This window comes from Diorhabda sublineata, unplaced genomic scaffold (assembly GCF_026230105.1).
Source record: "Diorhabda sublineata isolate icDioSubl1.1 unplaced genomic scaffold, icDioSubl1.1 Dsub_171, whole genome shotgun sequence".
NCBI lineage: Eukaryota > Metazoa > Arthropoda > Insecta > Coleoptera > Chrysomelidae > Diorhabda > Diorhabda sublineata.
In genome coordinates, this window is record NW_026614102.1 from 17926 (window position 1) to 32217 (window position 14292).

General features: G+C 34.1%; 2 protein-coding genes across 2 annotated transcripts; both read left to right on the top strand.

The window, feature by feature from the left end:
• Positions 1 to 7309: 7309 nt before the first annotated feature.
• On the top strand, positions 7310 to 7826 carry LOC130452099 (histone H2B). Its single transcript, XM_056791418.1, has one exon. It carries the CDS (start codon positions 7349 to 7351, stop codon positions 7718 to 7720), a length of 372 nt encoding a protein of 123 aa, XP_056647396.1. The 5' UTR covers positions 7310 to 7348; the 3' UTR covers positions 7721 to 7826.
• A 5307-nt stretch (positions 7827 to 13133) lies between these two features.
• Positions 13134 to 13678, top strand: LOC130452097 (histone H2B). Its single transcript, XM_056791416.1, has one exon. It carries the CDS (start codon positions 13212 to 13214, stop codon positions 13581 to 13583), a length of 372 nt encoding a protein of 123 aa, XP_056647394.1. The 5' UTR covers positions 13134 to 13211; the 3' UTR covers positions 13584 to 13678.
• Positions 13679 to 14292: the final 614 nt, after the last annotated feature.

The following is a 14292-nucleotide window of genomic DNA, read 5'->3' on the forward strand; positions in this document are numbered from 1 at the left end:
TAGTATGTCGGAAGATTGTTATTGAAAAATACTCATAATAATATATTAGTTACGAACATATATAGTAGAAACGTGTAGCGTAAGTCAGGGTAGACATGTCACCGTTCAAATGATAATTGCGGTATTATTTCAATTCGTTTTGATATTTTTAAATATTGGTCATTATTGTGAATAGACACGTTTCTCTTTACCTTCATTGTATTTTAAGAAGGACTTTTATTTAATTTCGAAATTATATCTAAAGTGCTAAGCATCGACGGAAATAAATTTTTAACCATTTTTAAGTGGTACTTTTTTTTAATAACAAACGTTGTTAGCAGTCATTAAATTATAGTAAAACTTCGGCGAAAGTTCGAAGTATACCTTAGTTAGTTATTTGTCAATTTTTTTCATTACATTCGATTCGAAAATCTCGAAGAAACCAAGGTTTTTGAGGTTGGTTTGGTTTATGAGGTTCGTTTTTTAACTTAGTTCTATTCGTTCGTTCAGTCTTCCGTCCGCTTTATTTGAATGACTCCTCTTGTAACTCATTACACGCGAAAAATTAAAAGTCTTTTATACTTTTAAGTATATAGAGAGGTGAAATTTTTAAAACTAAATATAAAAGTACATCCAATATTTTTTTTTTTTTTTTTTATATCAGTTTAGTGTAGTTTATCGACGATATAATAACACTCAAGGTTGTTTGTTAGTAGTTATGGCGGATACAGAAAATCAAACTTCGGTTGTAACCGCAACGTCTGCGTCTAATTCACCGCAGGTTTCGTCGTCTCCAATAAATAAAAAGGAAAAAAAAGCTAAAAATCCTAGGACCAAACCATCTCATCCACCGACTTCGGAAATGGTAAACAATGCGATCAAAGGTTTAAAGGAACGCGGAGGCTCATCTTTACAAGCAATTAAAAAGTATATTGCTGCCAATTATAAAGTTGATGCAGAAAAAGTAGCGCCATTCATCAAAAAATATTTGAAAGCATCTGTAGTATCGGGATCTTTGGTACAAACTAAAGGTAAAGGAGCTTCCGGATCATTCAAGTTAGCTTCGGCAACTTCGACTGGTGGTACTTCGGCTAAAACGAATGCTATTGACAAAAAGAAAAAGAAAACAGCCGCTTCTACTCCAGGCGTAACTAAATCCAAAAAAATTGTAACAGCAGCAAAAAGAAATGCTATTATTGCAGGAGGAGGAGGAGTGGATAAATCGAAAAGTATTAAGAAATCTAATAAAGGCAAAAAAACGACAGGTACAGCAGCGGCTTCCTTAAAAACTTCGACAACAACACCAACTACTGATAAGAAAGGCGTTAAAGTTGCCAAAAAAACAGATAAAAAATCTTCGGCTAAAGGAGGAGTCGCCGCCGCCGCTTCCAATACAGCCAGTGCCGCATCATCCGAAATTAAAACGAAGAATCCTACTAAAGCAAAAAAATCCAATAAAGGCAGTCCCACGAAAAAGCCGAAAGCACCAAAACCGAAAACTGCGAAAGCAGCTGCTAGCAGTTCCTCTCCTAAAGCAAGAAAAGCCGCCGCCGCCGCCGCCGCTCCTAAAAAGAAGAAATAAAAAGAATATTTTTTTTCTGACAGAAAGATAGTACAACAATCGAGAAGTATTATCGGACTGATGATGGGTACGACGACAATCGACAATAATAACAAATGGCCCTTGTCAGGGCCACAATTTTTTCATTTATTTATGAAGAAAATGAAAAACAAATAATGTTTGTTTTGATGAAACAAGAATTTTTTGAATTTCGGTTCAATAATTGATATGTTATGTTATATATAACATTTTCATCGATCGATGTAATGTAGGTTGTTACCACCTTCTAGATTTGTCTCGACCTACCTACGATATAGTAGATCTAATCTGTTTTATAAACTTTCAATTATTATATGTCGATATTGTCTAAAATTTGTTAGTTAAAAATAATAATTTTCTCTATCTCGTGTGTGTGTGTGTGTGTGTGTGTGCGTGCGTGCGTGCGTCTTCTTTACCTAATCAACAATCACATCCTTCTTTTATATTTCAATGTTTTCAAACGAACATCCTATATTTATATCAAAATATTATACTACTATCATAAATGTTAAATTATTTGTGGTTCTGAAAAGAACCGTTTTTACTTACAATATATATATATATATATATATATATATATATATATATATATATATATATATATATATATATATATAAAACAAAAAATCTATTATAATCAAATAGATAAAATGTAATTTTATATAAAAAAAAAACATTTGTATTTATGCTCGTTCTCCGCGAATTCTTCTAGCCAATTGGATATCCTTGGGCATAATGGTGACTCTTTTAGCATGAATGGCACACAGATTAGTATCTTCGAATAGACCTACCAAATAAGCCTCACTAGCTTCCTGGAGAGCCATAACCGCTGAACTTTGAAAACGTAAATCTGTTTTAAAATCTTGTGCTATTTCACGAACCAATCGTTGAAACGGCAATTTTCTAATAAGTAATTCGGTACTCTTTTGATAACGTCTTATCTCACGAAGAGCTACAGTACCTGGCCTATAACGATGAGGTTTTTTTACTCCACCAGTAGCTGGTGCGCTTTTACGGGCGGCTTTCGTCGCTAATTGTTTACGAGGAGCTTTCCCTCCAGTCGATTTTCTAGCAGTTTGTTTAGTACGAGCCATCTTATTTTTTTTTGTAAGTATATAAGAAATGTCAATATACTAAACCGCTATAGCAACTCGATAAACACACAATGAATGAGATAAATTTAAGAGAGAGAGAGATTCGTTGTGAAAAATTAGGAAGGAAGGGTTTTTTTTTTTTTTTTTGGTAATTTGGTTATGATTTGCTTTAGGCCCTGATATAGGAATTTTTTCCTCTGCAGGGCTGGGTGTGGGGATATTTAGTTGGGAAGTGTTTGCTCGGCTGCTTCTAGCGGTGCAGTTACATTTTTTTTTGTTAAGATTTTTTTTTTTTCTTTTCTATATTTTTTTTTGGGGGTTTTTTTTTTTTATATATTTTTTTTTTGTTTATTTTTTGTTTTTTCTTAATCTAATTGGGGGTGGGCGGGTACAGCTGCGGCTGTATTATTCCCTATCGTCGGACATTTGTCTGGAGAATCGGTTCTCCAGGTTGCAGGGAAACCGCAGAAAACCTGCAACTCCGACGATGGATGAAAATGAGGGTGGGTGTTGGGGGTAGGAATTTATCTGATTGATATGGGAGCTATTATTGAGGAAATTGAGGAAGGATGAGGAGGGTCCCTTTCGCAACGGAATTCTTGATTCTATGGATCGAATCAATTAGAAGGGGCTTGGAGGTCATTTAGGCGGCTTGAAATGGGGGTTATGTCAGTATTGACATAAATGGCGTTGCTAGGGCTAAACCTACACTTTTTCAGTGGGACGTGTTTGGTTTTTGGGTGAAAGCGAAATGAATGCGGTTACCCACGCCGCTGGTTACGGTACAATTATAACCGTAAAAAGGGGGAATGAGGCGTTGTAGCGTTTCGGCTACTAGCGCCCGAGAAGTAGGGATGGCGTTCATTATTGTTGTTGCCAGGATTTCGATTAGGATTTTAGTGTCAGTAGACAGGTCGTAAGGGGTTTGAGGTTTTTCTAGGGTGACTGGGGCTGTATCCTGGGGGGCTTTCGGAGTTTCAATCCTTTTCGGACAGCGGGGGTGGAAGGCGGGGTGAGGTCCGCCGCAATTTTTACAGGTAGGGGAGTTAGCTTTTGGGCATTTTTCTGGCTTGTGACCAGAAGCACCACAGGTTGGACAAATAGGTTTGGCATTGCAGGTGTCTGCGGAGTGGCCGGTAGATGAGCAACGGTTGCAGTATTTGGGGACTGCGGGTATGGTGTTTGAATTTGAGGCTTCGCAGTAGTGCGGAAGCCCGTGGAAGTTAATACCCTTGGTTAGGGCGTGATGGTAGGCGGTTTCGGAATCTGTAATAATTCGGAACATGGATGTGGGTTTATTCGTGGATCTAGCTATAATTCTCCAAGTTTTAAGGACAGGGAATTTCAGGATAGAGAGGATCTCCAGGAACTCTTCTTCGGTGTAGGATTGGTCTACATTCTTGCAGACCAGAGAAAAGGTGGTTTTTTTGGTTTTAGTGGTGAGGGGTTTTTGGGCTCTTTGGGGAGGGTTTATCGGGATTACGACGATTTTCTCGTCGCCTATGGCGTAACGGATTTTCCTTGCCAACGTTTCGTGATGAAACGTGGAAGGAATTTTGAGGAGGGCGGTTCCATTGGGGTTAGCTTTGAGAAAGCTCATTTGTCCCCTCAACAGCTCTTGCGTGTTGAGGAGATTGTAGAGCTCTCTCTGTGAGGTATATTTAGTTGGGAGGTTTCTCAAATTGAGTGTTTGGGTGATGGTTTGGGATTGTTGGTGGGTTTTGGGGGTCTGGGATTGTTGGTGGGTTCTGGGGGTCTGGGGTTGTTGGTGGGTTCTGGGAGTCTGGGTTTGACTTGGTGCCTGGGGTTTAGTGGTATTTTGGGTATTTTTTTTTGGCTTTTGAGGTATTGAGATTGACTTGGAATTTAGAGGGGGAATTTTGTTTTTGGGGATCGCGCCTTGTCGGGTATAATCAACACGCTGGGATTTAGAGTTGGACGATTTCTGCGAGACCCTAGAAGCATAGGAATCCGCAGATGGTGCTGGTGAGGAGCTTCTATTATTCTCGAGTGATTTCCGTTTGATATACTCAATGGCATTACGAATTTGGGTGAATTGATTTGGACTGTACCGCGAGTATTCTGCGACCAATTCTGCAAGGGTTTCCTCCTCAGAAGGAGAATTGGGGTTGGTAGGGAGTGGTGGGAATTCATCGATGGTGGAAACAGGTTTACTTCGGGTTTGAATGGGGGAACGGGGTACTCGGGGCATTTTCAAAAGTGAAATAGGTGAAATAAAAGATCGATAGAGTCAGATCAAGTGAGGATAAGAAATAAGGATTTCGAGAATTGAAATCCTTTGTTAGTACCTAACAAGAGTTGGCTATCAAAGCCGACAGCGGACTCACTGCCGGAGGGAGTTTCCTCCCCGGTTAAAGAATTCCTGACCCTTTTGATTGCCTGTTAGTGTTTTATAAAAATGAAAATAATATTCACCTGAAACTGGCTGATCCTAGGACTCACGTTGGTTCTTGAAACACTTGCCCCAGAAAGGGTTTATTTCATTATAAAAACAAGCCCCGAAAAGGGCAGGTAGGTAGAGCAACAAAGCCCCGAAAGGGGCATTTTTTGCAATGGTATACACTAATAATACGAGTTTCTTTGTCAGCGAGAATTTTTAATCGCAGTAGGCGACCCTGCGTTTACCGGTGTGTTTTCTAAAATAAAACAGTGACCGATTATACAGCAGTCCTTTAATCCGTACTTGCGACCTTCTCGAAGCGCTCTAAGAAAGCAACAGGAGATAAATTTATTTATGACCTTCTTTTATAGCTTTGCCCAACATTACGGAGTACTAATCTGGGATTGGTGCGTACTTTTTCTAATGGGCGGAGCCGATAGGTATTATAAAGAGATTAGGGAAAATTCTTAGGTCAGTATTTTGAAGTCTTTTCGAAGTTATCATCGGATTGTTTTAGGTATATAGAAAAAACAAAATAAAAGAAAAATAATGACCGGTCGTGGAAAAGGTGGTAAAGGACTTGGAAAAGGGGGTGCAAAACGACACCGAAAAGTTTTACGTGATAATATCCAAGGAATTACCAAACCTGCTATTAGAAGATTAGCTAGACGTGGAGGAGTAAAACGTATATCGGGATTAATTTACGAAGAAACTCGTGGAGTTTTGAAAGTGTTTTTGGAAAATGTTATTAGAGATGCCGTAACATATACTGAACATGCTAAGAGAAAAACGGTAACGGCTATGGATGTTGTTTATGCTTTAAAACGTCAAGGTCGTACTTTATATGGTTTTGGTGGTTAATTTTCATTTTTCATATTTGAAGTAGAAGAATATGTCCTCCATCGCATTCTTCCCATAGCATATGTATATATACAAAAAAAAAAAAAAAAAACGGTTCTTTTCAGCCACAACATATTTTGCTTGAATATGAAAATAAAAAAGAAAAAATAACTTACACATTAGTTTGTTCTCTTCTTATATATAAGAACAACCTCGCATTTATTGATACGCACATACATATACACATAGATATATACTACATACATACATACATACATAAATACATATAGATAAGAACATAAGCGAGTAGAGGAACTTTTATTTATCTTCATCTCATTATTTGCAATTTTTATTTCTAGTACGAACGTTATTATTAACGATGCTGAAAATAATAACATTAACCAACCACAATTCCAGTTATTATTACAGATGATAAGTTTTCTTATATATCTTATATATATGATAAGTTTTCTTATATATCAGGACATTTATTTATTTTTTTTTTATCTAACAGTACGTTACACGAGAATCTCTTCTATCTCAACTCTAACTCTAACTATAAATATATATATATATATATATATATATATATATATATATATATATATATATATAAAATTTAACTATATTATAATCTCTTTTTATATATATATAAAAATAAAAAAATTGTGGCCCTTAAAAGGGCCGGTTTATGCATATGTATTTCGATAAAATAAAGAAAAATAATATAATTAATAAAGAATTAAGCTTTCTTTTCTGTCTTTTTCGGTAAAAGTACAGCTTGAATGTTAGGAAGAACACCACCTTGTGCGATGGTTACTCCAGACAACAATTTATTCAATTCTTCATCGTTTCTAATGGCTAATTGTAAATGCCTTGGAATTATACGGGTCTTTTTGTTATCTCTAGCAGCATTTCCTGCTAATTCGAGTACTTCGGCTGCCAAATATTCCATAACAGCTGCCAAATATACTGGAGCTCCGGCACCGACTCGTTCTGCATAATTGCCTTTTCTCAACAAACGATGTATACGTCCTACAGGAAATTGTAATCCAGCTCGGTTTGAGCGAGATTTTGCCTTTCCCTTTACTTTACCACCTTTACCACGTCCAGACATTTTTTTTTATATATATTTTTCTTTTTCCAAAACAAAAAAAAAATAGAACTTTGTCAATTGAAAACTATGAAGCAACCGATGCGACGAAACTAACTGTTAAACAAAAAATTTACACTCGACCTATCTATTTATATTAACATGCCCTACCAATGAAATTATAGCAAATGCGCAAACGTAGAAGGGCGGAGCCTATTAGAATTACGTACGTTGATATAAAAGAGAGGGACATAAGTGCTGTTAACTGTTAATTTTACCCACTTTTCGTCGATAAATACGGTACGTCATTCGAGTGTTTTTATTTTATTTCAAGAGAAATAATGCCACCAAAAGCTAGCGGAAAGGCAGCGAAAAAAGCCGGAAAGGCTCAAAAGAATATTTCGAAAGCCGATAAAAAGAAAAAAAGGAGGAGGAAGGAAAGTTATGCTATTTACATTTACAAAGTACTTAAGCAAGTTCATCCTGACACCGGTATATCGAGTAAAGCTATGAGTATAATGAATAGTTTTGTTAATGATATATTCGAACGTATCGCCGCCGAAGCATCCAGATTGGCTCATTATAATAAACGTTCAACAATTACAAGTAGAGAAATTCAAACTGCAGTGAGACTATTGCTTCCCGGAGAATTGGCAAAACACGCAGTCAGTGAAGGAACTAAAGCAGTTACCAAATATACTAGTTCTAAATAATAAGTATAACATATCTACTATATTGACAGAAAATTTTCTATTTTATTTACTTAAATAATAACATCGACCAAACAAAAAAAAAAAACGGTTCTTTTCAGAACCACAATACTACTTTTTTTTTTATTTATATATGATAACAACGAACGAAAGACTTTAATTTAATTTAATTGAATTCTATTAAATATGACGAAAGATGATATTCCACTTAACTGAAAAATCCTCTTCTAAGGTCAATAAAAATTTATTGTGTATTAATATTATAAGGCCATGTTTTTCCGTTGTACGTACATATATATATATATATATATATATATATATAAAACTTCCTAACGTCGCTTTTGTTTTAAAAAGTTTCATATACTAATTCACTGTCGGCTAAAGGCAAAAAAAAAACCCGACCGCCGGTAAGATAAAACATACAAAGCGGTTGGTCGGTTGCCGTTGTTAAAGTAGTTTTTGTGGCGTCTTTGAAGTTTTGTTAAAAACACTTTTTTTTTTCTTTCCAAATTGGTTTGAAATTTTAAATAAAATATGTTCATTTCCTAAAATAATATACTATACAATGTAAAAAAAAAAATTGTCGGATAAAATATGAAATATTGTGTAATAGACAGACATAGTTGCGAATAGAGCGAAGTAGTTAGTTCGTTCGAAGAAAATATAATCAGTCAATCAATCTATTGTTAATAATTATAATTTGCTACTACTACCACCACCACCACCACCACCCACCATTCAATATTATCTAAAATGAAATATAAGCGGGTTCCAATATTGAAATTTGATATTTTTCTTATATTTAGTATGTCGGAAGATTGTTATTGAAAAATACTCATAATAATATATTAGTTACGAACATATATAGTAGAAACGTGTAGCGTAAGTCAGGGTAGACATGTCACCGTTCAAATGATAATTGCGGTATTATTTCAATTCGTTTTGATATTTTTAAATATTGGTCATTATTGTGAATAGACACGTTTCTCTTTACCTTCATTGTATTTTAAGAAGGACTTTTATTTAATTTCGAAATTATATCTAAAGTGCTAAGCATCGACGGAAATAAATTTTTAACCATTTTTAAGTGGTACTTTTTTTTAATAACAAACGTTGTTAGCAGTCATTAAATTATAGTAAAACTTCGGCGAAAGTTCGAAGTATACCTTAGTTAGTTATTTGTCAATTTTTTTCATTACATTCGATTCGAAAATCTCGAAGAAACCAAGGTTTTTGAGGTTGGTTTGGTTTATGAGGTTCGTTTTTTAACTTAGTTCTATTCGTTCGTTCAGTCTTCCGTCCGCTTTATTTGAATGACTCCTCTTGTAACTCATTACACGCGAAAAATTAAAAGTCTTTTATACTTTTAAGTATATAGAGAGGTGAAATTTTATAAAACTAAATATAAAAGTACATCCAATATTTTTTTTTTTTTTTTTTATATCAGTTTAGTGTAGTTTATCGACGATATAATAACACTCAAGGTTGTTTGTTAGTAGTTATGGCGGATACAGAAAATCAAACTTCGGTTGTAACCGCAACGTCTGCGTCTAATTCACCGCAGGTTTCGTCGTCTCCAATAAATAAAAAGGAAAAAAAAGCTAAAAATCCTAGGACCAAACCATCTCATCCACCGACTTCGGAAATGGTAAACAATGCGATCAAAGGTTTAAAGGAACGCGGAGGCTCATCTTTACAAGCAATTAAAAAGTATATTGCTGCCAATTATAAAGTTGATGCAGAAAAAGTAGCGCCATTCATCAAAAAATATTTGAAAGCATCTGTAGTATCGGGATCTTTGGTACAAACTAAAGGTAAAGGAGCTTCCGGATCATTCAAGTTAGCTTCGGCAACTTCGACTGGTGGTACTTCGGCTAAAACGAATGCTATTGACAAAAAGAAAAAGAAAACAGCCGCTTCTACTCCAGGCGTAACTAAATCCAAAAAAATTGTAACAGCAGCAAAAAGAAATGCTATTATTGCAGGAGGAGGAGGAGTGGATAAATCGAAAAGTATTAAGAAATCTAATAAAGGCAAAAAAACGACAGGTACAGCAGCGGCTTCCTTAAAAACTTCGACAACAACACCAACTACTGATAAGAAAGGCGTTAAAGTTGCCAAAAAAACAGATAAAAAATCTTCGGCTAAAGGAGGAGTCGCCGCCGCCGCTTCCAATACAGCCAGTGCCGCATCATCCGAAATTAAAACGAAGAATCCTACTAAAGCAAAAAAATCCAATAAAGGCAGTCCCACGAAAAAGCCGAAAGCACCAAAACCGAAAACTGCGAAAGCAGCTGCTAGCAGTTCCTCTCCTAAAGCAAGAAAAGCCGCCGCCGCCGCCGCCGCTCCTAAAAAGAAGAAATAAAAAGAATATTTTTTTTCTGACAGAAAGATAGTACAACAATCGAGAAGTATTATCGGACTGATGATGGGTACGACGACAATCGACAATAATAACAAATGGCCCTTGTCAGGGCCACAATTTTTTCATTTATTTATGAAGAAAATGAAAAACAAATAATGTTTGTTTTGATGAAACAAGAATTTTTTGAATTTCGGTTCAATAATTGATATGTTATGTTATATATAACATTTTCATCGATCGATGTAATGTAGGTTGTTACCACCTTCTAGATTTGTCTCGACCTACCTACGATATAGTAGATCTAATCTGTTTTATAAACTTTCAATTATTATATGTCGATATTGTCTAAAATTTGTTAGTTAAAAATAATAATTTTCTCTATCTCGTGTGTGTGTGTGTGTGTGTGTGTGCGTGCGTGCGTGCGTCTTCTTTACCTAATCAACAATTCACATCCTTCTTTTATATTTCAATGTTTTCAAACGAACATCCTATATTTATATCAAAATATTATACTACTATCATAAATGTTAAATTATTTGTGGTTCTGAAAAGAACCGTTTTTACTTACAATATATATATATATATATATATATATATATATATATATTATATATATATATATATATATATAAAACAAAAAATCTATTATAATCAAATAGATAAAATGTAATTTTATATAAAAAAAAAACATTTGTATTTATGCTCGTTCTCCGCGAATTCTTCTAGCCAATTGGATATCCTTGGGCATAATGGTGACTCTTTTAGCATGAATGGCACACAGATTAGTATCTTCGAATAGACCTACCAAATAAGCCTCACTAGCTTCCTGGAGAGCCATAACCGCTGAACTTTGAAAACGTAAATCTGTTTTAAAATCTTGTGCTATTTCACGAACCAATCGTTGAAACGGCAATTTTCTAATAAGTAATTCGGTACTCTTTTGATAACGTCTTATCTCACGAAGAGCTACAGTACCTGGCCTATAACGATGAGGTTTTTTTACTCCACCAGTAGCTGGTGCGCTTTTACGGGCGGCTTTCGTCGCTAATTGTTTACGAGGAGCTTTCCCTCCAGTCGATTTTCTAGCAGTTTGTTTAGTACGAGCCATCTTATTTTTTTTTGTAAGTATATAAGAAATGTCAATATACTAAACCGCTATAGCAACTCGATAAACACACAATGAATGAGATAAATTTATTTATGACCTTCTTTTATAGCTTTGCCCAACATTACGGAGTACTAATCTGGGATTGGTGCGTACTTTTTCTAATGGGCGGAGCCGATAGGTATTATAAAGAGATTAGGGAAAATTCTTAGGTCAGTATTTTGAAGTCTTTTCGAAGTTATCATCGGATTGTTTTAGGTATATAGAAAAAACAAAATAAAAGAAAAATAATGACCGGTCGTGGAAAAGGTGGTAAAGGACTTGGAAAAGGGGGTGCAAAACGACACCGAAAAGTTTTACGAATTACCAAACCTGCTATTAGAAGATTAGCTAGACGTGGAGGAGTAAAACGTATATCGGGATTAATTTACGAAGAAACTCGTGGAGTTTTGAAAGTGTTTTTGGAAAATGTTATTAGAGATGCCGTAACATATACTGAACATGCTAAGAGAAAAACGGTAACGGCTATGGATGTTGTTTATGCTTTAAAACGTCAAGGTCGTACTTTATATGGTTTTGGTGGTTAATTTTCATTTTTCATATTTGAAGTAGAAGAATATGTCCTCCATCGCATTCTTCCCATAGCATATGTATATATACAAAAAAAAAAAAAAAAAACGGTTCTTTTCAGAACCACAACATATTTTGCTTGAATATGAAAATAAAAAAGAAAAAATAACTTACACATTAGTTTGTTCTCTTCTTATATATAAGAACAACCTCGCATTTATTGATACGCACATACATATACACATAGATATATACTACATACATACATACATACATAAATACATATAGATAAGAACATAAGCGAGTAGAGGAACTTTTATTTATCTTCATCTCATTATTTGCAATTTTTATTTCTAGTACGAACGTTATTATTAACGATGCTGAAAATAATAACATTAACCAACCACAATTCCAGTTATTATTACAGATGATAAGTTTTCTTATATATCTTATATATATGATAAGTTTTCTTATATATCAGGACATTTATTTATTTTTTTTTTATCTAACAGTACGTTACACGAGAATCTCTTCTATCTCAACTCTAACTCTAACTATAATATATATATATATATATATATATATATATATATATATATATATATATATATATATATATATATATATATATATATATAATTAACTATATTATAATCTCTTTTTATATATATATAAAAATAAAAAAATTGTGGCCCTTAAAAGGGCCGGTTTATGCATATGTATTTCGATAAAATAAAGAAAAATAATATAATTAATAAAGAATTAAGCTTTCTTTTCTGTCTTTTTCGGTAAAAGTACAGCTTGAATGTTAGGAAGAACACCACCTTGTGCGATGGTTACTCCAGACAACAATTTATTCAATTCTTCATCGTTTCTAATGGCTAATTGTAAATGCCTTGGAATTATACGGGTCTTTTTGTTATCTCTAGCAGCATTTCCTGCTAATTCGAGTACTTCGGCTGCCAAATATTCCATAACAGCTGCCAAATATACTGGAGCTCCGGCACCGACTCGTTCTGCATAATTGCCTTTTCTCAACAAACGATGTATACGTCCTACAGGAAATTGTAATCCAGCTCGGTTTGAGCGAGATTTTGCCTTTCCCTTTACTTTACCACCTTTACCACGTCCAGACATTTTTTTTTATATATATTTTTCTTTTTCCAAAACAAAAAAAAAATAGAACTTTGTCAATTGAAAACTATGAAGCAACCGATGCGACGAAACTAACTGTTAAACAAAAAATTTACACTCGACCTATCTATTTATATTAACATGCCCTACCAATGAAATTATAGCAAATGCGCAAACGTAGAAGGGCGGAGCCTATTAGAATTACGTACGTTGATATAAAAGAGAGGGACATAAGTGCTGTTAACTGTTAATTTTACCCACTTTTCGTCGATAAATACGGTACGTCATCCAAGTGTTTTTATTTTATTTCAAGAGAAATAATGCCACCAAAAGCTAGCGGAAAGGCAGCGAAAAAAGCCGGAAAGGCTCAAAAGAATATTTCGAAAGCCGATAAAAAGAAAAAAAGGAGGAGGAAGGAAAGTTATGCTATTTACATTTACAAAGTACTTAAGCAAGTTCATCCTGACACCGGTATATCGAGTAAAGCTATGAGTATAATGAATAGTTTTGTTAATGATATATTCGAACGTATCGCCGCCGAAGCATCCAGATTGGCTCATTATAATAAACGTTCAACAATTACAAGTAGAGAAATTCAAACTGCAGTGAGACTATTGCTTCCCGGAGAATTGGCAAAACACGCAGTCAGTGAAGGAACTAAAGCAGTTACCAAATATACTAGTTCTAAATAATAAGTATAACATATCTACTATATTGACAGAAAATTTTCTATTTTATTTACTTAAATAATAACATCGACCAAACAAAAAAAAAAAACGGTTCTTTTCAGAACCACAATACTACTTTTTTTTTTATTTATATATGATAACAACGAACGAAAGACTTTAATTTAATTTAATTGAATTCTATTAAATATGACGAAAGATGATATTCCACTTAACTGAAAAATCCTCTTCTAAGGTCAATAAAAATTTATTGTGTATTAATATTATAAGGCCATGTTTTTCCGTTGTACGTACATATATATATATATATATATATATATATATATATATATATATATATATATATATATATATATATATATATATATATAAACTTCCTAACGTCGCTTTTGTTTTAAAAAGTTTCATATACTAATTCACTGTCGGCTAAAGGCAAAAAAAAAACCCGACCGCCGGTAAGATAAAACATACAAAGCGGTTGGTCGGTTGCCGTTGTTAAAGTAGTTTTTGTGGCGTCTTTGAAGTTTTGTTAAAAACACTTTTTTTTTTCTTTCCAAATTGGTTTGAAATTTTAAATAAAATATGTTCATTTCCTAAAATAATATACTATACAATGTAAAAAAAAAAATTGTCGGATAAAATATGAAATATTGTGTAATAGACAGACATAGTTGCGAATAGAGCGAAGTAGTTAGTTCGTTCGAAGAAAATATAA

Bases quoted from the DNA above. Each gene is read 5' to 3' on its own strand.
- LOC130452097 (XM_056791416.1), top strand. From the start codon at position 13,212: ATGCCACCAAAAGCTAGCGGAAAGGCAGCGAAAAAAGCCGGAAAGGCT.
- LOC130452099 (XM_056791418.1), top strand. From the start codon at position 7,349: ATGCCACCAAAAGCTAGCGGAAAGGCAGCGAAAAAAGCCGGAAAGGCT.